General features: G+C 37.3%; 1 protein-coding gene across 6 annotated transcripts in view; it reads left to right on the top strand.

Moving 5' to 3' along the window:
- SGMS1 (sphingomyelin synthase 1) overlaps window positions 1-23668 on the top strand; it is a 326877-nt gene extending 303209 nt beyond the window's left edge. For all 6 annotated transcript variants that reach the window (XM_017536361.2, XM_037741281.1, XM_017536359.2 and 3 more), the window contains 4 exons: window positions 2947-3064; window positions 18595-18748; window positions 21133-21299; window positions 21939-23668. In XM_017536361.2, the coding sequence (XP_017391850.1) occupies window positions 2947-3064; window positions 18595-18748; window positions 21133-21299; window positions 21939-22118 (619 nt within the window). In that variant the 3' untranslated portion in view covers window positions 22119-23668. The remainder of the gene's footprint in view (window positions 1-2946; window positions 3065-18594; window positions 18749-21132; window positions 21300-21938) is intronic.
- The last annotated feature ends 1008 nt before the right edge of the window (window positions 23669-24676 follow it).

The raw sequence follows: 24676 nt of genomic DNA, 5'->3' as shown, positions 1-24676 counted from the left end.
TTTAGAGACAGGGTTGCTTCATGTTGTTCAGGCTGGTCTCGAACTCCTGGGCTCAAGTGATCCACCTGCCTCAGCCTCCTAAAGTTCTGGGATTATAGGTGTGAGCCACCATGGCTGACCTTTCTTTGGAATTTTAAATCATTTTACCAAATGCCCAAAACTCTGTAGTACTGGTAGTATTTAGTCAAGTTCTGAGAATATTTTTTTTTAAAAATATTTTTTTTTAAAAAAGAGAATATTAAAAAGCTTAATAAAATACTAGCATGTACTGGACATAATATGCTATTCTAGTAAGTCTTAATAATTATCTATAAAATGTTAACACTTTTATTCATATTTCCTTATAATCAAATTGAACGGATACATTTTTCTCTTAGGAAAAGTACTAATGAGCCTAGTGCTTTAACACTTGGGAGAAAAATAGATAAATGCGACTAAACACAAGTCCCTGAGATGATAGTCATTGCCAAGTGTGCACAGATGGGAAACTGGCATCTTTTGAATGTAGAAGGAGAGGTGTATCCCATGTGAGGGGAGCACCATTGTGATTTTGAAGATTATACCATGCATTCTCTTGTTGGTATCTGCTTAATTTCTAGCAATATGTCATTAACATTTCTTTTGTGAGTTTTTTTAAAAACACATCTTGAACTTTTAAACTTTTAAGTAAATAAGAATTCTAAATGCGTATAATTCTTTCATTAAGGAAGTGAACGCCCAGAAGTGCATACAATTTCTTTAAACACTTTTATACTCTGTTAAAGTTTGTTTTAGGAAATCCTTGTTTAACATTATACATCAAAGACATTCTAAGCTTAATTTCTAAAATATTAAATGCCAAAGAGTAGAAAATTCTTAAAAACAACCACTTCCAACTTGTCACTTTATTGTTAACATTGACAGTTTCACATGGAAATTGTCAAATTTCAGTTTTATTTGACTCTTTAAGTCAAATAGTAAATGTGACTGAACCTTCAATATTTTAATTAAAACAATTTTTAAGTATTTGTCTTTCCTTATCTTTTATTTTTTTCATAGACCTCATTCTTAGATAATTCTGAAATCACTTCCATTGATACTCACATGTGACTCAAGTTTGAAATATGGAAATAGTTATTGGGGTGGTGTGTGTGTGTGTGTGTACCTTCTGTGTGCCATAAAATAATCAGGCAAAGTGATTTTAAGATAGTAATCTTTAGCAAAAGCAGTAATTTTATTTTTCTTCCTCTAAAGAGTTAAGCAGATCTAGACTTGAAAGTTTGCTGACTTAGGTGTTTCTTGTATAGTTCAAGTGAAATTGCAAATAATTTCTGTTTGTTTGAGCAGCATGGCTAAGGAGAGCGTTTTATTTGAAAGAAAGGTGACCATTATGTCTTACAATGTAAATTTTACTTTGATATTTCCTTTTTGGTATTCTTGGCAAAGCCATTTATGGTCTGGTATTTGTCTCTAGTATTGTTCCTCTTTATATTACTTAATTGTGCTTTTTATTTTACTTGAAATTAGAGGCATATAGCTTCCAAAGACAGCTTTATGCTGAATAAATTCATGTCTCCAGAGGTGGCATATGCAGCTTGTCTAAGAGAAAATAAGCAAAGATGGCTTCCATCGTATATAATTCTGACCCAGTTTCTAAAGTGTAGGTAGAGACCACCACCCAAATCCTACTCATGAAGTCTAAGTACCTGGGCTGTGCAGATGTGGATGAAACGCCAATATAGTTGTATGGGTTTTTTTAAATTAATTTTTAATCATACAAGGGACATAGATTTGTTTCTCCTGTTAAAACAGAACATACACATGAAGCCAGTTCTCCTCTGGCTACCACACCTCAATAGGCATAAGCATCCTGCATAAAACTAGAGCTACACTGTATGATTACAGTGATTGAATGGCCAAGATCCTAAAATGAAAATCTGCCTAAATTTTCCTTGTTTAGGAAATTCTGAACTCCTCAAGGGTTAGAAAGAGGAGACCCACAGGGTTACCCACATGATTCTGGCCTGTGGTACCACAAGAGAGAGGTAGAGAGGGAAAGAATGTTCTTGTTCAAGAATACACCAAACTTCAATGAGGTTAAGTTGTACAAACTTAAGTGGAATTTTATATTAGGAGACGTTATCTAACTCAGTATACATGTATATGTATATAGATAGATACATACCTACATGTATTTATCAAATAATTTTATTAGAACGTAATAAAAAAACTATTTCTAGTTCTTGCTTATATTTTTGTTCATCCACATAATCTATACATTTGATCCCTACCATTTGTGCCTACTACATGGTAGGAATTTTTCAGACATTATTTCTAATGTAGTTATCCCTATTTTACTTCTTAGGAAGTTGAGATTCAGAGAAGTAAATAGTGTATCCCAATTTGCAGTAGTAGTCAGGAAATGGGATGGGGTTGAATGCTGTTTCTCCTTAGCTTCTTTTTTGGCATCATGTTGCCTCAGAGGATCAGCTTCTGGGATGTAGAAATAAAATTGTTTAATGTCTTTGACTTATTAAATGGCATAAAAGTTTTAAATTCTCATTCTAATGTCCTTCTAATTTTCTGAAGATCTGTCTTTAATGACAGAGAAGATACTCTCTGAATGTTTAACCACCAATACTAAGTGGGTTCTGACCAGAGTGTGTTCCACTTGTATGTCTAACAGTGAATGTCAACTCAGGCAGAAGGCCTCATGAAGCCTAATTAATAGCAATATAGGCTGGTTTAAACTCTTTTGGCCAGTTAATATATTTTTTAGAAAGTACCACACAATGTTATTCTCAAAATCTTTGTCTAAATCTGGTATTAGCTATAGTTACAACATTCTGGCTTCAAGCTCTCAAGTCGTTTTTTGGGTTTGTTTTTATTGAGTCATTGAAAAATTAAAGTAAATGAACCTATAGAATTTCTTGACTGAGAATATGTCCTGTTTTTCCCTTTCTCTAGGTCTATTATTAGCAGAAGATTTTTCTGCATAGTTGGCACGCTGTACCTGTATCGGTGTATTACAATGTATGTAACTACACTCCCAGTACCCGGCATGCATTTCAACTGTTCTCCGAAGGTAAACTATCCCTTGCTGTAATTTCCCTTTCTGTTTGTTTCTCATCTTGCCCTGGGGTCCTTTGACTGAGGTTGCAGGAAAAAATTTTTCAGAATACAGTTGAGTCCCTCCTCCATCTAAGAATATTACTAAACGATGTGGCTAAGGGGCCCCACCCTTCCCAGAATCTCTAAGCCCTGCCAGTGCCTCCCGACTGGGGAAATATATGGTCTAGTTTGTGTGTTAGAAGCAGTTAAGCTTTGTGTGGGGGTGTAGTTCCTTGGTTTCCTGCCAAACTTTTAAAATATCACTCATTTCTTTGACACTCATCCAGAAGCTTTTATATGCTTCCTCTCTCTCTCTTTGGAGGGAAAGCTCAATTTCAAGTGATATTTTTTCCATTTTCCTTCTTTCTATTAATCACTACAGCAGAGCCAGGAAGGAAGAGTATTCTTATCTCCTTGTAGTCCTCTACCAAACCAAATAAGATTACTGTTCTCTGGGGTAATATATGGCCTTACTGATTTTCTCTAGTAACATGGAAGTCTTTTTTAAAATGAACTTTATTTCTCTCTTATTATTTCTACCTTTCCATCAGATTCACATGACACTCTTTATCCCCTAACCTTTACCTTGAAAGAATTTTTAACTAGGGTGATTGTTGGAACTCTATGAAATAATTAGCAGAAGATTTTATTGTTAAAATATTTATGTACATGAAAGCTCTTTAATGCACTTTTTTAAAAAAGGCTAATTTCTCTCCTTGATTTTTGGTGGGAGAAAATATAGCATACTCTGATGTAATGGAGATCATTTTTTGCATTTTGCCTGTGTGGGTGAAACAGCCAAATGCTTTCAGTCTCATTGATTTGTACTTTTGTTCCTCTGAGAAGATATGTTTTCTCTGATAGAACCTTTGGAAAGAGAGCTAAAGAATTCACTCCGGATTTTTAATTTGATCATAAGAAATTTTGGATTTCTTTAATTTGTATGTCCCTTGTGGCCCCCTTCTTTCCTATACTTACATATGTGCCTACAGAGATAGCTCATTTCTTACTTAACTTTTTCCTTTTTTTTTCTTTTACTACACACTACTTCCTTACCTCCAGAAAAGCTGTCATACAAAAGGAATGTTCTCAACATTCCACTCATCTCTATCAGCCATCCTGCCCCCCTGCACTCTTTCTTGCAGTTTCTTTCACCCTTTCAAAGAAGCCAGCTTCACATCTTTTTTGTTGTCTGTGAAAGCTCTCAAGCACTCACCTGTTGCTCCTGGGTTATAGGGAATATCTTGTTGTCATTGAAAATCCAAGGATGTGGACTCTTGCTGGCAGGCTGCCTTGATAAGCAGCCTATTCTCAGCAGTAAACTGACAGTTTAGGATGTTCACCTAAGTTTAATTCAATTCCTTAAAAAAGTTTGTGCATTGAGAAATTTTGCTCCCAAGGGCTAGGTAGATGTGGATTCTGGCCAAGCACATGTTGAAGATGGATCCAGTATTGAGGGACCGACCGTACCATGTAGTCTTTCTCCCTACTCTGCTTTTAAACTTGTTTCTTCTTGAGGACCACTGTAACTCCACCAGTTGCTGGCAAGCCCATACTTGGTGAGCCATTGGTTCTTACAGAGTCAGCTTGAGTCATCAACATATCTCACCAATATTCCGTGCCTAAGAATAGCTTGTGGATTTTCTTTGTAAACACAGAAGTAGCAGCAGGAACTATGCACAAAAGCCAAACTCAGACGTGTTGCTCATTTATTGTGTTGCCAGAAATCCTAACTAGGGCCATTATTTTATGAGGATCTTCTGAAAACTAGAATCTTAAACAGTAGGAGGTGAAATATTAGCACAACTTAGAAAAAATTATTAGTTAAAACTCATTAAATCTGATTACTTATTTTGTAGAATAGGACTCTTGGAAGAAAGGATTTAGAATACACTTTTTTCTTCTGAAAATTTTCAAATGTATCCCAACTGGTATAAGGAATTCCCATAAACCCAACAGTCAGATTCAGTAATTATCAAGATTTGTGACATTTGTTACCTCTCTTTTTTCTTTTTGAAGTATTTAAAACAACTCCCAGATAATGTCATTTCATCTCCACATACTTTAGTATGCATCTCAAAACTGTGAACGTTTTAGTACAAAACCATAATGCTATTGGTGTTCAGTAAAATTAATAGTAATTCTGTGATATCAGTAGTTACAAGTTGATGGAATATCCTGATTGTCTTAAAATGCTTTTCCTTTTTTTACAGTTGGTTTGTATAAATTAGCGTCCAAAGTGTTTATATTACATTGACTTGTTCTGGCTTTAAGTCTATAATTCCAGAACAGTCCTTTCTTCCCTTCCCCACTCAGCAAGTAGCCTGTAGACATTAGATTAGTTGTCCTATAGAATATCCTACCTTCTGGATTTATCTGTTTGTTGCTTTGTGATGTCAAGTGACTTGTGTCTCTCTTCTCTGTGTTTCCTCTGAATAGAAAGTTGGCTCTGCAGACTTAATTACATTAAATTTTAACTTATTAACAGAACACTCCCCAGGTGGAACAGAAAGATTTCTGAAGCTAGACACAAGAATTGGGAAAGGCCTCGAAGGCTTGGTGCTGCCTCTTGGATGGCAGATCAAGCTTAAGAAATTCAGTGGTCAGGCAAGGGCTAGAATCCTCCACTGAGGAGAGGTATCTGAAGTGAGAAAAGGGTGACACTGGAGAGAAGCCTCAGAGGACAGCTTTGCCTACTTTAGAATCATACCTAGGGCTGAGGGACTCAGAATTGAGAGAAGGCTTATTAAAAGTCACTCAGGCCAAAGCTCTGCTTGATGTCTGAACATCATTGTCACTGAATCTTCGATTTCTCTCTGAACCATTATACAGAGAAGAAACTTATTACCCCTGTAAAAATACAGACTTACCTAACAGTATAAAGAACACTGAAGTCAGGGTTAAGACAGTCTTACACAACCGCTTACTAGCTTTAACTTTTCAGAGACTCAGTTCCCTCCCTAATTGGCAAAGCAGAGCTAATGATGCTTTTTGAAATCTGTCTTAAGGAGTTAGAAGTGTGAAAGGAGACAATTTCTAGGGGCTCTGTCAGTGTAACATGCTATACAGAAGTAAGAAGAGGACTTGGTATTGTCCTCATTCTTCAACCCCTAGGCTGTTATTCATCCAGTGTGAACTGATGTAGCAAATGTGCATTAAGGACCTGCTGTGCTTTGGGTGCTAGAGTATGAGGCATGAGGATGGTCGATATAGTCCTTACCTTTGTGGAAAATACCTTAAAATCTGCTAGTTTAAACTTGTACCTTATGTGATAAATGTGTAAAATGCTGTAATAAGGGCCTCAAGCTAAGCTACTGGCCCTAAAGATGGATGGAAAGGAAGAAACAGACTTGAGCAATATTTAAGAGACCAAATCGACACAACTTGATAATAGATTTCATGCAGGGAATGAGAATGGGGAAGGATTTCAAGGACTGGATTTTACCACTGGTATAGTGACATGGTGTAGAGAAAAAGAGAGTCAATGACTCAGATTAAACACAGTTTAAGGTATCTGTGAGATAGCTAAGTGGTGGTATCCAGGATAGTTAGCAATATAGTCTAAAGCTGAGGGTAATATCAAGGCTGGAAAACAAATATTTGTGAATCATCATATTCTGGATGGTGGTTAAAGCTATGGATATGGATGAAAAGGCCCAGAGACAGGATATAAAAAGCACAATGCTTCAAGAATTGGATATTCCATGATTTGAGACACCAATTGAGGCCTGTCACTTAGTGCCTACTCTGACAGTTACTCAATCATCACTAAATTGTAAGGGAGGAGAGTTGAGCTTTAGATTATGACCTCCTGTTTAACACAGTCATGTGAACTTAAACTTGGTTTCACCATGCCATTAAAACCCATAGTTAGTGTACTTAATGCTTTCTTTAATGCCAGTACTCAAAATGTGCAGTTTCTAAGAAAAATATTCCAACAAGTATGCAGTAGTGATTATCAAAATTGGTCTTTATTGTCCATTCACTTGATGGCAGTGTACTCTTCACAAAATGTAATAGCTCAGAGAAATAATCATCCTGTGAGATGATCAGATTGTGAGGAAAAGTAGCCTTCCCATAAATGTTTCTGCAACAACAATAGTAAGCCTCAGGGAAAAGGAAGTGAAGAGGGAAGTAGATGTGTTTAGTTTCTAGATTATAAATTTCAGGTTTATCCCATGGTGGTGTACATGTTCATGGCTTACACTGGAGGCTGCCAAGTTTTTAACACCTTGATTAGCCCGTGTTACTCTCATCATAGCTCCAAAGACCGGGTATTCCATCTGAAAACAACCTCTTCTCATCTTATTACAACTGTTTATGATCTTGTTTTTTTTAAATATTTGAGAATTTTTTGGTGTTCTAAGCTTCTTGTCAGGTTTTTTCTGTTTTAGCAAACTCCTTAAAAACGAACAAACAACAACAACAAGAAAAAAACAGGCAGCCTAATGCCAATAGAAGAGAAGAAATAACTTACACTGTTTTCTACTCTCATTTTAATAATCAGATGAGTTAATTTAATAGTGACTAAACAGTAAAATGAGATGCATGTTTGGGCATGTTTTGTGGTCTCCATGGTAACCTTAGATTTGAAGACCTTTGAGAAGAGAGAGATTACATTACTGCAGGGACACTCAGCTGGCTAATGCATTAATTCGACATGGAGTTTTCAGTGAAATGACTCTTGAACTTGAAAAACATTTTTTAAAATAATTTTTGCCTCTGATATAAATGAACACAGCTCACTTTTGGACAGACTTATGTCTGGGAGGCATCTGAGGTTGATCACTCAGTAGAACAGTATAATACAAATGCAATGGCAGAACAGCCTTCACACTCTTCTCAGCTTGTCTGCAGTGCACAGATTAGAAAGATGAAAGCACCTCCTTTGACTTGCTGCTGAGCCGTGATGCCACAGCCATCAGCTTAACAAGTCCCTATGCTGGCACAAGTTCAGTCTTATAAGGCAAAAGACTCATTGCTCTTTAGGATGTTATGACCTTCTTCAGTTCTTTCTTACTTTCCTAGGTAGCAGAGTATTCCAAGTACCCTCTACACTGACAAAGTTTGATATTCTGGTTATCTCCTGCTGACCTTATCAGTATTTCAGGATATGGTTTGTGTTCCATTACCAGAATAACTTCCTGCCATCCTGGTGGATGGTGTGCAACTTAAATTGTCAGTGCTTGATTTTGCATAATTTTCTGCTTGGCTCCCAGTTTCTAATTGTCAGTGAATTTTCCATTTCGTTTGTTCTCAATTCTTGTTCCTATTTCTTGCATAAACTTTCCAGTAACTTTCCCATCCTAAATCTCTTCTTTGATTTACCTTTTCTCTCATTGCTGCTATTCTCTTCCTTTTTCAGTGATTAAAGATAGCAGTGCACTAAATCATTTCTCTCTGTCACTTAAAAAGAGATTATGTTTTCATTGTAAAGAAACTATACATTCATTATAGATAAATTGAAAGAATACAAAAAGAGGAAGATTTTAAAAACCACTTATGGCCCTATCTACTATTAACAATTCAGTATATTAGTTTTGTATATGTACATTTTTACATAATTCTAATGGTGCTGTCTATATATTTATTATTCATGTCTCCTTATATTTAGCATTTCATATATGAATTTTTACATTGTTTTATAAACTCTAGCGTTTCTAAAGCCTTTCTTAATAGAAGAAGACACCACTTTCCCAGACTGTGAGACAGGCAGATTGTTGATGTGATTTCATTTAATAGTAACAAAGATTGCTAATTTCCTGAGCAAATGTTTCTAGAGAACCTACCCTACGTGGACATATTGGTAAATTTTGAGGACACACAGGAATGTATAAAACAAGCATCTTCTCCCTCTGGGCATCCAGAAGCTGTGACAGAGACAGAGACAGACACGTAACCTCCAGATGACCCTCTGACTCGCTGTAGTAGACTTGTGGAGCCAGTTGCCATGGATGCACAGATGCCAGAGGCACCTCTGCTGGGAGATGCCAGAGATACCAGAGGTGCCTCTGCTGACCTGTGGATGTGCCTCTGAGCCCAGTCTTAAAGGAGGAATAGGAGTTTGCCAAGTGGAAATGGAGGGAGGAAGGGTTTTCCAGGTGGAAGAAACAACAGGTATGGTAGGGAACTGGGGAATAAGGAGAAGTTAGATGTATCTGGACATAGGATCCTATGGGCCAAGTGGCCAGAGATGACTCCAGACAGGCAGTCAAATCTGTGGGCAGATTTTAAATGGCCTTTACACCCAACTAAGGAGTTGCATTGCAGCTCTGTCTGTAGGCAATAGGAAGCCAGGAAAAGTTTTAGCAGGGGCATTATTTGATCACATTTGTCTTTAGAAACATCTCTCTCTAGTGATAGAGATAGTAGGGTGTTTGGGAGGGAAGGAGGGAAGTAGACTTAAATAATGTCAAATTATATGCACCTGTTTTGTGCCAGATATGATTTTAAACATTTTATTTTAATTTAATTCTAATAACAGTGAGTGGGAGAAAATTGCAGTTGATTCAGAGTTATGTGACCAGCCTAATATCTCATAGGTACTAAGTGGCAAAGGCAAGAAGACTAGCCAAGTCTCTGTTCTTGGTATTCATGTGAGGGAGACAGATGATGCTTCTGCATGGTTTTCTGAATTAGATGTGAGGAAGGCCTAGACCAGGACAGAGCAGGACATGTTTAGGAGGCATTGCGAAGCTGAGAAGGATGATCCAAATGGCAGAAGCCATCTGGGTATGAAGAGGTAACCAGAGTCAGAAAGCATTCACTGAGGAATTCTAAAGAGCACTAGAGCTGACCATGTGTGACTGTAAATAACTAATATATAGTTACTAATAATAAAAACTGAGAGAAATTTTAGAAATAGAAAATCACTATTTTACAACCACTATGGTAATAATTCAAGAATTATAATTTAGAATCGTCAATGGATGGTAAGGCCCTTGCGTGAAAGGTTGGCAATCATAATATTTACATAATTTTTAAAAATCACAGATTGCTTATTAATTATAAAGGGGCAAAGATATGTATTTGGTGGAGAAAAATGGTAGACACTCCCTTAGTCAAGTGATCAACCCAGTAAAAGGACAAATGACATCAGGTGCTTCTGAATGTGATACACTGAGGAGGATATACAGCATCATCTCAGGAATATTCCTGCCAACAATGTTTGATTTCGATTTAAGCAGAAGGCAATGTTCAGATAAAACCAAATCAAGCTATATTCTGTAAAGGACCTGGATTGGACTCTTCAGTGTCATGAGAAAAAAAAAGACTGAGAAACTATAGTAGACTAAAGAAATCAGGGCATGACAAATAACCTCAATATGTATTCCCTGATAATTAATGAGCCTTAACGAAGTGTCTACAGGTGTTCACTTGATACTTTTTCACATTTATAATTTTTCAAAATAAAAAGCCAAGGCCAATTTTGTTGTTGTTGTTGTTTGGCAAGTCTCACTTCCCGACCAGGTAGGCTGAAGGATCCTCCAACGCTTAAAGCAGCTGTGATTTTGTTAAATGGAAATCTTGCCTGACTGGAATGCTGGATTTCTTTGACAAATAAAAATATGGATAATAGAAATCCATAGCTGACCTTTATTTAAGATTTTATGAAGCCTCTGGTAAGTCTCTTCATTAGAGACTACAAAAAAATTTAAAAGGTTTTTGCTGGAGGGAGAAGAGACTGGTGGGAGATGAGTGTTTTATTGCTGATAATTGCTTAGAGACAGCCCCTACCCCCAAAACAAGCCTGCTTAGTATAGGAATCGATGGGTACATTTGAGAATGGAGAAATGCAGACAGCCAGATTCTTCACAGCTGAGTAAAAAGAAAAAGTCTTTTAAAAAGTTACATGTATGAATTCTAAGAGGAGTGAAATCTCTTATACTTTAGATCGGTTGTGGTGGGCATAATTGTGAGTAAAAACCACATCTGTCCAGGAGTGAAATAATTACCATATGTATGGAGAACACATAAAAGTCTCTTGAGTGATCAAGAGATGGCTACCAGTGAGTGTCCTGCAGGGATTTATATATTGATTTATATCGAGGAGATATATATATATATATATCTAGATATATATATATACATATATAAAATTCACCCAGATTTCATTTGTTGGCTGTTAGGCATTGAGTTCTCCCTTAAGAACCCCCCAAAAGATTGACATAACTTGGATTATTAAGTAATGCTGCCTGAAATTTGTATAACACTTTATATTTTAGCAAACTTATAAACACTGTCTTGCTTTGGTAGGTAGAGGATGAGGAAGTGTTCTTGCCATTTTACAGGTGAGAAAACTGAGGCTAGGATGGTAAAATGGTTTGTCTAGAGCCACCTGTGTCTGGTAGCCCAAAACTACAATTTGACGTTGGATTCATGCTCATTGTCGTTCCTATAAAAGTGAGCTTGGAGACTAGTTGAGAATGTCTTATTTAAGAAGACAGAAGGCAGAAAATGTGCAATTTGTTTGTGACAGATTTCCACAGAAATTACTTTTATAGGTCAGGTGCTGTGGCTTACGCCTGTAATCCTAGCACTTTGGGAGGCCAAGGCGGGTGGATTGCCTGAGCTCAGGAGTTTGAGTCCAGCCTGGTCAAAACGGTGAAACCCCATTTATATTAAAATACAAAAAATTAGCTGGCCGTGGTGGCATGCACCTGTAATCCCAGGTACTCAAGAGGCTAGGCAGGAGAATTGCCTGAACCTGGGAGGTAGAGGTTGCAGTGAGTCAAGATGGTGCCATTGCACTCCAGCCTGGGCAAGAGAGCGAGACTGCGTCTCAAACAAAAACAAAAAAATATAGATAAATGACTTTTATAGAGACGGGTATAGTTTGATTTAAATAAAAACTATGCTTACGAAAAATAGTAGTTAGTGAATAGTGAATAAGTGTCGTTTTAGCAATAAATGACATATAAAATTGATTAAATTTTATTAGACAACAAGAACTACAAAAAGTAAACTTGGAGACATTGTTCAGCCTTGGGCATTGTCCTTGTCATTTGGAAAAGTGTTTGCAACAATAGTAAGCTTTTTCTAGGGACGTAAAGGCAAGATAGTTTAGCTCAGAGGTAAGACATTTGGGCTCTGATCCCAACTGAGTCACTCTGTGTGACCTCATGTACTGGTCGGTAAGCCACTCTGTTAAATGGGCATAGTAACATCTGCACTCACCAACTGACCAACTTGAGAGGATACAATGAGATAATGGATGGGAAAACACTGCTAAAAGGTTGGAATCTCTGTACAAACAGAAGATATTATTTTATTTTGTAAAACTACCTTATAACTCCTGTTTTTACTGATCAACAGTAAAATAAGGCAGGAGAAATTGTAAGAGGCAGCTTTGAGCCTTATTGCTGCTTTGAAATCTAAAGCATTCATTGTACTTTCAAATACTTTGTCTTCCTGGTGGGGACTACAAAATGAGGCAAAAGGACATTTTATAACAATGTTAATTCTGCTGCTTGATTCCTTTATCAGATCTGGTCTCTTAAGTGTTTAAGAGCAGCATTTTTGGCTTTTCGTGGGTGAAATGAATTTTCTGTTCATCAGCACATGGTGTTAGCATTGAAAAATACTTGAGGAAACCTGTTTTTTCATAACCACAAAGGCTCCTGGTTCTAAGTGTCATGGTTAGGAGGGCTGTTACATGCCAGTTGAAATTTGGGAAGTGGCATAGTTTTGCTGTTTTAGGCCACTTGGGAAGTTGATGCTGAGGAGAACACAGTGTGTAATTTGTTTCTCAGTTGCAAGCTGTTGAAGATGCAAACTGATGTGGATTCTACCAATCCTCCTCCTGACCCTGTTTCTTGATTCCTGTATTGGATTTGGTCTTTGGTCTGAGTATGTAAGAGCAGCCTTCTTGGCATTTTGTGAATGATAATGAATTTTCTGTTCTGGAGGAAGACTGGTCTTTGGGAACAAAAACAAAAAAATTTGTCTTAATAGGTAGATGGAAGGAAGGAAAGAAGGAAAGGAAGGAAGGGAGGAGGTAGGGAGGGGAAAAGGAGGAAACGAAGGAAAGGGAGGGAAGGAATGAAGGGAGGGAAGGAGGGGTACTTTGAGAAATGTCTGGCTATTCATGGTAGTTGGAATAGTATAATATTACTCCGGCAAAGTACCTAGGCTGCTGAAGGAAAAGTTTCTTTATATGTATCGAGTTCCTGGTTTATCCAAGCTTGTGTGGGCCTAGCTGTACACAGGGCAGCATATAGTTTCACAAACAGCACATTTAAGAAGTCAGAGGACTTGGATTCCTGTCTCAGCTCCAACACTGGAAGCCTACAACAGATACGGTCTGCCTTGTTGACTTTCCTGGGCTGCTCTAAGCTGCAGCATTAGTGAGGGTTAATGATTATTTTAAACCTCATTTCTACTCCTTAGTGCTCACTTTCAGCTCTTCAACAAAGCTATACCAAAGCCACCAAAGCTATGAAAGCCGTTGATTTCTGCAGCATTATTTGATGGGTTTTAGTTCCAAGTTACCCCCTTTCTCTTAGTAGGGGGCTGAAGTGCAGTCAATGCCCCTGCTTTGCAAATGTAGTTAGAAAAATCCAATGCTCTAGGCCATCTGCAAACTGAAAGATGGCAAACAGACTGTCATCAGTACATTGTGTCAGTGCTCAAAAAATACTGGGGAGACCTGTGTATTTCATAACCAAAGCCTCACTGGTTCTAAATGTTGTTGATAGTGGTTCTCATTCAGAAGCCTTTCCCTCTTCCATCTGATCTTTCTTTCTATGGTTTGGTATTGTGTAAGTGACTTGGCCAATTTACCCAATTTCTTGGTAGTTCATTAGAATTTGAAGAATATTGCTCTGTTTTTACTGGTTATTGGTTTTCTGTGTGACCTTGGGGAACTGTAATGCACATAGTGGTGCAGATATGAGACTTTCCTGTCACAGCTTTGTAGTATCCGCTAAAAGCTTTTATGTCTCCCTTAAATTATCTCTGCTTTCAAAAATAAACATTCAAAAGCTACTGATAGGCAAGGTTTCAATTCCAGTTATAATGGAGTAAGCACACTCCATCCTTTCTTTCACACTGAATGCAGCCAAAAAACACTGAGCAGAATATATGGATCAGCTATTTGAGGAATGAAAAGCAAATGGTAGCAGGCAGCTGGAGGAAGGAAACCAAAATGCAAGGTATGACAGATCCAGTCCAGAGTTTCCTGTTTAATTTTGTTCTTTTCTTTCTTTTTCTTTCTTTTTTTTTTTCCCCACTCACATCTCCTGCCTAGACTCAAAGGCAGTGCATATCCCAGAACTGCCCTCTGGGTGCAGACAAAGCTCTAAGGGAATTCCTCTCTTTCTGGCCAAAGGAGAGGAAGGGAAGCCACACCAGGACAGAGACTGGGAGAAATCCTACCAATTTCTATGCTAACCCTGTTAACATTTAATAGGTTACATTCTAGACTTTTTCTGTGCATTGTTTTTCTTTAAACACAGTTATACCAAACAGTATGTTTCCTTTTTTTTTTCTCTCTCTCAATAGAGGAACATGTTTACAATCTAAACTTACTATGCAGTCACTGTAAACTTATTTTTAAATAATTTGTTAAGCAGCTGTAGCCTGGTTCAGGGCTTCTCAAATTTTAGTGTGCATTTAAATTACCGTAGATTCTAGTTCACTGGTCTAGCTTAGGACCTGCGAATGCATTTACAGCAGGCTTCCCATCTTGCCAGTACTGTCCCCTGACAGACCAGGTTTTGAATAGTTACTTAACAGTTCCCATTTAGGTTGTTTCCAGTTTGTTGCCTTTTTTTTTTAGAGACAAGGTCTCACTCTGTTGCCAGGCTGGAGTGCGGTGGTATGATTATAGCTCACTGTAGCCTTGAACTCCTAGGTTCAAAGAATTCTCCTGCCTCAGCCTCCCAAGTAGCTGGGAGTACAGGCACATGCCACCACACCTGGCTTACTTTTAAATATTTTTGTAGAGAGAGAGTCTCGCTATGTTGCCCAGGCTGGTCTCAAACTCTGGGCTTCAGGCAGCCCTCCCAAAGTGTTGAGATTATAGAAATGAGACATCCTGCTCAGCCTGTTGCTTTTGTAATTAGTATTACAGTGGGATATGTTTGTACATAGAGCATTTCTTCATATTTGATATCATTTCTTTGTGGTAGACTCCTAGAAGCAATGTAACTGGGTCAGAGGTTATGACTATTTAAATTGCTGGTAAACTACTGATGGTTATTTTCTTAGAAGCTTTGCCAACGATAATACATATATTCTTCCCAAATTGTAGAAGAAGAAATCGAGGCTTAGAATGGTTCAGCTATATGAGGTCACACAGCAAATCATTCAAAGAGCTGTGACTTTACCCCTAGGTATCTGTTTCATGGCCTGCTCTTCCCTGCACTGCTTTGGAGACAGCCACTGCTTCCCCTTCATCCCCTCCATTTAAACAAGCCTCACTGTCCTTGTTGTACTTGCCTCACTGTTAGCTCACTCTTTTTTCTTTTAAGATTTGCTAATTCAACATGAGAAAAGGAGCTCCTGTTATGTAAATTTTTATTTCTATTTGATTGACAGAGTTTGTGTCTCTATCCAGTCACATCCTTTATCATTTGATAAATTTTGTTTCCTAAGTTGGTCTTACTTTACTTAATTTTTCTGTGCTGGGTAAAGAATACAGATATTAACTTGTTTCTGCTGCAATTGTTTTGTGATTTGTCTTGTATTTTGCTTTTTTAACACATAATTTAAATTTTTGTCTTTTTCTATTTCCCACTAAGCTTTAAGAGGCTTTCCCTTTGCAGAAGTTTGATAAACATAGGAAGATATTTTTAAAAGGAAGTTTAGGGGCTGCCTGTAAGAAATACAGCATTAAATTTTTGCTGTTTTCCTCAGTGCGAAACACATAGTTTCTCCCCAAAGATTTTCTTGCTCAAATTAGAGGAAAAATTGCAGATGATGCTGCCCTGAGAATGTGATTTATCATTTTTAAAACACAGAGAGAGTTTTAGAAGGACATTATGAAATAATGTAAAATGAAGAAACACCCATGCTTTTTTTGCCATAATTTTCTTCTGCATCTTATCCATTGTTAAAACAGAATTAAAAATTTAACAAATTTAAATTAAAAATTAAAAAATAACAAATTAAAAAATTAAACTTTTAATTTGAAACTTAAAAAAATTTTTTATCATGTTTATAAGGGCATGCAATTTAAAAAATAAAATTGTTCTATACAACTTGATGTGAAAAACAGTAGTCTCCTGGTCCTGACTCCAACAGCGCCTTTTCCCATTCTCTTTCAGCTCTTTTAGCTGAACCTTGTGGTATTTATCTCTATGTCTGTCACTCTTTTTTTCATAGTTTTTAATGTATTTACTCTCGTGTCTCTACGTGATATGAGATATTGTTACTCTGTAATTTTTGAATATAGGCATTCTCTGTTACTAACTTCTGCTGTAGAAGGCAAGGCTTTAGTGCCCTTCTGTGACTCCTCCCTCATGATCCCTACCCCCCAAACCCCATCACCACTATACACTTTCAGACTTCCTATCCTGTCTTTGCTGTGCAGTTCTTTGTCCTTTGTTTAGCTCAATATGCAGTGTTTACATTATTACAGTTCCATAAATGCGACTCATGGCCAAGTCATGTAGTTTCCCATAATTACTTTCCTCCTCTGCACAATATTTTGTTCCCTGTAGAGTTAGTCTTGGTTTTTGGCTTTAGTAGTTTTCTTTGTACTTGCTCACCCCGAAGTTATGAAACTCCTCTCGAGATAGCGAGAGGCATCGGGTATTCTGTTGGTTTCATCTCCTTGATGACATCTCTCCAGAGCATTCTGGCTGTTTGCTTTCCAGACCAAACTTGTGAGTTTCTGCACAGTCCTTCATCTCTCCTTCCTTGGCAACCTAGTGACTCCTGTTTCTTCTTTTCTCCACGTTTACTCCCTTGCTTTGGAGACTGTATCCTCTGTGATTCCTGGAAAAGAGTATATAAGTGGTAAATATTTTAAAATCGTGTATGTATGAAAAAGGTTTTAATTTATCCTTAAGTTTATGCTTAGTGGTAATATGACTGGGTACAGAATTCTAAGTGGGAAATTGTTTTCCCACAGGATTTAAAGGCATTTTCTCAAAGCTTTCTGTTTTTCAGTGTTGCTTTTGAAAAGCCTTATTCTGATGATCCTTCATATAAAGCTTGTTTTTGATCTCTGGAGGTTTTAGAGTCTCTTCTTCGTCCCCATATGCTGAAATCCCATGACAGTGAGCATTGATATGTAGGTCTGTTTTCTTCCATTAAGGTGGGCATTCAGTGGTCTCTTTGGATTTGGAAATTTATATCCTCTGTGTGGTGTCATCAACCTGCCATTCTTTTTTTTCTTTTAATTTCCCACACTTCACTGATGTATCATCCTTCCATCCTTAATCAGAAGTCTTGATAATTTTTTCTTTTTTTTTGAGACAGTTTTGCTCTTATCACCCAGGCTGGAGTGCAGTGGTGCAATCTCGGCTCACTGCAACCTCCTTCTCCCGGATTCAAGTGATTCTCCTGCCTCAGCCTCCTAAGTAGCTGGGATTATAGGCACCAGCCACTGTGCCTGGCCAATTTTTGTAATTTTAGTAGAGACGAGGTTTCATCATGTTGGCCAGGCTGGTCTCAAACTCCTGACCTCAGGTGATCCACCCACGTTGGCCTCCCAAAGTGCTGAGATTACAGGCATAAGCCACCATGCTAGGCCTTGATGATTTTTTAAAAGGATATTGTAATAAAACATGATTCCCAAAGCTGTATTCTTATCAGGTCAATATTGAAAAAGGATCATGATAATTAAATTGGCCAAACAGAATTTAAAAGAGTACTGACAAGCATAAAATATAGGCAGTCACACATTTTACTTGACAGAGCAAATAAAGGTTGCAATGAATGAGTTATTCAAGCCATTTATTACTCTGGTGTTCAGTCCAGACTTGTGTCATAGACAGGTAAATTATCATCTGAAAAATCCAATGCTACCCACATAATTTGAGAAGATTAAAGGCACATCCCTTATTTCAGTATGGTCCCTGAACATCCACATACCAAAAATATTCATATGTTTGACTACCCCAACCTTCAGCTGCTTTAGCCAAGTTAGTAGGACAGTTGTCTTCTAGGCCAACCATGGTAAAAATACATCTTTAAATTTTTCCTAGACTATAGATTTAAATTTTCTTTTCCCCAAATGATAGTTATACTAAAGCAATTAGTCAGATAGAAGTAGTGTTTCTCTATCATTGTAATTTTTTAAAAACTGGGTACTGACATGTGATTTAAAAAGTGCTAACTTTGAAAAGTTCTGAAGCCACATCATTCATCTGTAGGACCCTCCCCCCGTCACACATACAAAGGCTGCTCTTAGAATGGTAAATGTTGAGTGGGCAAACTTCATGGAGGGGATTTTATGTGTCTTAATGTAAGCTTAATTCTGGATATGAATAATAATCTTAGCACACTTTCATGTGGGCTTGTAATGAATCTTCTTTTTTTTTTTTTTTTTGCCAGCTTTTTGGAGACTGGGAAGCCCAGCTGCGGAGAATAATGAAACTCATTGCTGGAGGTGGCTTGTCTATCACTGGCTCTCACAACATGTGTGGGGACTATCTGTACAGCGGGCACACGGTCATGCTAACACTCACCTACTTATTTATCAAAGAGTGTAAGTCTAAAACAGACCTCCATTAGAATTTCCTCACCTGCCATTTCTCATGCTCGATGGTCCTCTGGTAAAACAAGTTTTCTGGAAAATCTGCTGAGGTAAGACTGGAGGCTTCAGGAGAGTCGCAGCTTCATCTCAGCGCTGTGGACCTGGCACCCAGGGAAATACGTGGAAAGACAGAACTGGTCTTCCTGAGGAGAAGGTGTCCTGAAGTGTTAGCTGTAGTACTCGGGTGGAGGCAGTTCCAAGTACAGCCTGCAGGGTGTGTTATGAGCCAGTTATACAGCTGCTGTAAGGAACCAAATGGAAATCTCAAAGGGACACGGAAATCCAGGATCAAGCCTGACTGGGTGATGGTAGATCATGTATTGACGCAGCAGCCATTTTATCAGCACTTGGCACTATGCCACATGCCTGAGGGTATAGTAATGGGTCAGACACATCCCTGTCCTCAATAAGACCATAGGGTCAGGGCTGAGGCAGATATTAAATGGGAAATTTCCTTTAAGAAAGGTACTTAAAAATATTTTATTGGGAAATTACAAAATAATATCATAGATACTCCATATATGGCTCAGATTTAATATATATTAGCATTTTTCATATTTAATTCAGATAACCCTTTTAGAAAGGAAATTAAATGTTAGTATAATTAAAGTGGCAGGCACTTCAAGACATTAATAAAGAGAGTCAGCAGATAGCAAGTTGGATTGTGGGATACAGAAAACAGATGGTAGAATGGGTTAAAGCCCAGTTTTGTCCTTGAAAAACTAAGATAGAGAAATACAGGCAGAGAAGAGAAATGTGCTTCAGGGCACAGATAGAAAAGAGATTAGATATTCCTATGCTTATACTTACTATGTGAGCAGTATAGTGAATTCTAGCAAGGTCTATTAAGAATTTTCAGGGTATAATCTAGCCCTTGTAATGGGATGTAACTGGATGTGGACCATGAGAACCACATAGACCAGATGTCAACAACTGTGGGGGAGGGATTCCTGGCTCCTGATGCCTGATACCTGAAATTCTTTAATGGGGTCAAGGCTTTTCCATCTTGACAATAAGGCAATGTGTCATATTGAGATGTAGAGGCCTTGGTACTATCATTTACTAGCTTTATGACCCTGGGAAGAAACTTTAACCTCTCTAAGTCTTAGTTTCCTCATCTTTAGAATAAGATATTCACATCTACCTCATGGGATGGGAAAAAGTTTACAAAAATTAAAATAGATGGCATGTATGGATACTAATAGAGTCACATGGAGATTGAATGGTAGCTGCTACCTGTTTTTGTATTGTCAAGTTATCAAATACAAATATTACTAGAATATTCCTACCCTGACTACTCCATTTAAAATTGCAAATTGCCCTTCACTCCCTATACTTCTGATCCTCCCTTATCCAGCTCAACTTTCTTATTTTTCCACAGCCTTTAACACCTAACATAATGTGTAAATTACTTAGTTATTATAAGTATTGTCTCTTATCTCTTTTCCCCACTAGGAAGTGATCCCCCCACAAAGGCACACTCCTTGCCTTTTTTGTTCATTGATCCAGGTACCTAGAGCATTGCTTGTCCTTGGCATGTAAGAGGCTCAACGAATATCAGTTAAATGAAAGACTGGTTCTTGGACCCCTTAAGAATCTAGTAAAAGCCTGAACCTCCCAGCTGGTGTGGAGAGGGTAGATCATATTCAAACAACATTTTGCCTAACACTGCAGAGGCTCTGAATCCCACAATTGAGAATGTGAGATAGAAAGGCCTGCACTAATAGAGATTTTGATGTTTTTCTCAGGTGATTTCTCAAATGGGGGGCAGGCAAGTATTTATCTGACACCATTCTACCTTTGAGGAGGCACTTGAACTAAAATTCCCAGGCATCTGGATGCTTTTTGCCTGTATTTGAGAAATGAAAATCTCAAAGACTTTCAGATTAGTGTATGGTTGCAGAACTTGGAAAGCAGTACAGTCAAATCAATTATTACTGCTTAGTCCTATGGACCAAAAGGTATTGATTTTTGTATAAAGCATCAACCCCAAATTAGCTAGAGGTAAATTTAAATGTCAATGGACAGTTTTTTTAAAATGAAGCATGATGGATTAGCCTGTCCTTATTTGATTAGACTCATCTTTGAAACTCTATTTATGATTATATGAATCAAGAACCAAATATGAATTACTATCACTAGTATAATCACATTATAAAAAGCTGTTTCTGTTCTAAACTTGGTTACCGTTAAGTGAAAGCCCTTAGATTCACTAGATCTGTTTTCAAAAGGAAAGACTCAAGGTAACTGGATTCAGAAGTAGTAGCAGAAGCATCGTTGGGTACCCTTAATGTCATTCGAATAATGGGACTAATGCAAATCTTTTCGCCTTTCAGATTCCCCTCGACGTCTCTGGTGGTATCACTGGATTTGCTGGCTTCTCAGCGTAGTTGGAATCTTCTGTATTCTCTTAGCGCATGACCACTACACTGTGGACGTGGTGGTGGCATATTACATCACCACAAGACTCTTCTGGTGGTATCACACTATGGCCAATCAGCAAGTGAGTTTCCCCCTTTTTGATTTTAGCTTCTATGGCTTATGGCTTGCTGTTGCTGGCTTGGGCAGGGTGCAAAGAATCCATGGATGTCTTAAGTTTCTCTTTCTTAAGAGGTAATAACTAAGATTGTATTGTCTCGTGACATCTATCCTCTTCAGAATAAAGAATAAAAAGTTTATTAATATAATGATTTAAGGAATTACTTCTGACTAGAACAAGTATCACACTTTCACTGTCCATGAAAAACGAAAAATACTTTCTAAGCCTGTGTCCATCCTTGCTTGATTCACTTTCCTACCCTCTTATCTCTACCCTGGGCCCATCACAAGCTTAATACTTAACATTTAATTAAGCTTTAACATTTTTAGCATAGAAGAGGAATACCTTAAAAGCTAATTGAGACAAGAGATAAGTGAGCCATAAGTTCTCCTTGCTGTCCCCGAATTGGGGTGTTTTTTTACTGAGATGTGGCTCAGTTTGTAGTTGAGTGTGGAGCATTGTATGGTGATGAGAGAGAGAAGCTGAGATATGTGGGTGGATGTAGGGCAGGTCTGGGGTCCTTTGGGAATTTTAGCATGGCAAATATTTGAACTAAAAGTGAAAGATCTTGAGAAAAGTGTGTATGTTTCTTTGTTATCCTAGGTGCTAAAGGAAGCTTCCCAGATGAACCTCCTGGCCAGGGTGTGGTGGTACAGGCCATTTCAGTACTTTGAAAAGAATGTCCAAGGAATTGTACCTCGATCTTACCATTGGCCTTTTCCCTGGCCAGTAGTCCACCTCAGTAGGCAAGTTAAATACAGCCGGTTGGTGAATGACACATAACAGCTGTACAAAGTGGGGAAAAGACAAATTGTCCGAAGTGCTAAGAACTCCATGAGAGAAGATGCCATAAAATAAACACCTCCCTAATCCTATTATCTTTCAATGGTTACCTAGACTTAACCTATTGAGTTACCTGGTCAGCACTGTGATCTTTTTTTCTCTCCAAAGGACCTGCGTTGGACAACAATAAAGAAAAATTTAACCTATCATGCACTGTACACATTTCCTGTTCATAAGTTTGGGATTTACATAACCCGCAACCACCATGTTCCTTTGTATATGATGCAACAGCATAAATGTAAGCTTTTATATCATAAGTTCTGGTCTTTCCAGTCACATCTGGAAATAAAGCATATTATTTTCTTGGGAAAACATACTTTTCATATCTCTTGCCCCAAAGATTGGGCTGTAAGCCATTTTCTAGCATATGTCTCTATGAAGGTTTCTAAGTACCTGAATGGGGTTTGATTCTGAAATCTTTCTATCTGTTGCACCGATATTCAAATAAAAATGATAGACACAGAAAGGTTTGGTAACTTTGGGTTTTGTAAAATCACAAAGACAGTGTTTCAAAAAGTGCAAAAAAAAAAAAAGATTCTGTTATAAAGTGATTTTCTAAGTATTTCCTAACTTTATTTTTCAAAATGATGTTATGAAAACCAAATTTAAAGATTTTTAACATGTCAGAGAGAAGAGAGTTAAAATTTAAAAATGCATCTTGGGAGAGAAATTTGTCTATGTTTCTAGTGCCTTTCTTGTCTTGATTGTATGGTCAGTAGGCAATCTTAAATGTTTTTATTTAAAATAAAGTATTCCATGAAAATATAAATGTATGTATACACTACTAAATTTTGCATTTATAGCTAAATTAAATCAGATGACTGCTTATGGTTTTAAAATTGAAATGACTTAAATAATGAGGTTGTTAATTAGAATCAGAGCCTGTTCACATATTGTGATCAGGTAGAATGACATGTACCATTTAAATTATTTTACCGTCTATTTGGTAGTTTGATTTTAACTACTCAATGAAAACAGCCATGAATATCTTTTCTTTAAAGAGAGTTTTGAAAATGATCACTTACCTAAAACTTGAAAGCTATGAATTAATTATCCATACTCTCATGACAGTTTTGTTGGTGAACAACAAATAAAGAGACCTATTTCTTTAAAAGATATTTGTGCAGAAACTGCATGTAACTCTAAGTTTTACTCCTAACATACGTATGTTTGGGGAAGTATTCTATTCTATACTTGCCAATGTGGAGAACAAAATAGTTTTTTAAGAATGAAGAAGTATATATATATATCCATTCTGTATTTTACGTGCAGCAGAATTATCTTCCGTAGGATTTTTTTGTGTATTCACAAGGTGATATTTGTATTGTAAAACAATAATGGTGAAGGAAATAAAAAGGCTTTTAAATTTTTGTTTGTTTTAAATCTTTGTAAAGTTATTATTCCAGAGAGTATACTGGTATCTTACAGCTTACCTAGACCATAAATTAATCAAAATGCACTTTTTAATAAAAACTGATACTTAAAATAAATGGCTGTTATTTCTACTGTGTTCACATTCTTCACAGAAGTCATAAATGAAGTCATTAAAGCAAGATAGAAAGTCAGTTTCAGAATTTCTTCATGGAGTGTGTCTGACATGGGACTTTTATTAATTATCTGGATTGTTTTTCTTGGGATTCCTTAAAATATATTCTAATCTTCAGTAAATGCTACGGAGTTTTTTAATATATGAAAGAGTCACATATAAGTTAAATTCAAACGTTAGACCAATGTTTACTAACATTTTGAATTCTCTAATTCTCAACCAAGTCGGGTTTTTGTTTCCTATAACTGGCAGTAATATAGCTTCTCTAGTGTAGCTGGAAAGGAAAAGTAAATCCAAAGTGAGAAATAGAATGATAGTACTTTGATAACCAGTGGTAATGGAAAAGAACTCTTTAAAAAGAAAAAAAAAAAATTCTTTCTGGTGTGGTGACTAAAAGGAAAATGTCAACAGTGGAGATGTGTCTTTGATAAAGGATGTACCAAGGAGGCTAGAAATGTAAAACCAGAGGCTGGGTGGTGGTTCATGCCTGTAATCCCAGCACTTTGGGAAACAGAGGTGGGCAGATCACTTGAACCCAGGAGTTCAAGACCAGCCTGATCAATATGAAACCCTGTTTCTACAAAAAATACAAAAATTAACCTGGCATGGTGATGCATACCTGTAGTCCCAGCCTCTCAGGAAACGGGTGGGAGGATCACTTGAGCCTGGGAGGCAGAGGCTGCAATGAACCATGACCATGCCATTGCATTCCAGCCCCAGCAAAGAGTGATACTGTATCTCAAAAAAAAAAAAAAAAAAAAAGGAATTTAAAGCCAGTAAAACTTTCCTGTGTGGGGCTTTGAACTTGTATGTCAGAGAAAATGTGGTGGCCTCTTTAGGCACATAGAGCCAAACTCTCAGATAGGCCTGTATTTAACTGTTACAGGCTTTCCCTAACTTTGAGTATTGGTTGCTGCCATACTGAAGGGAAAGTAAGTTGAATAAGTGAAAA

This window comes from Cebus imitator, unplaced genomic scaffold (genome assembly GCF_001604975.1).
Source record: "Cebus imitator isolate Cc_AM_T3 unplaced genomic scaffold, Cebus_imitator-1.0 Scaffold97, whole genome shotgun sequence".
In the NCBI taxonomy this organism is placed as follows: domain Eukaryota; kingdom Metazoa; phylum Chordata; class Mammalia; order Primates; family Cebidae; genus Cebus; species Cebus imitator.
Note: the sequence above shows the minus strand (reverse complement) of the source record. Positions and strands in the feature narration are given on the sequence as shown.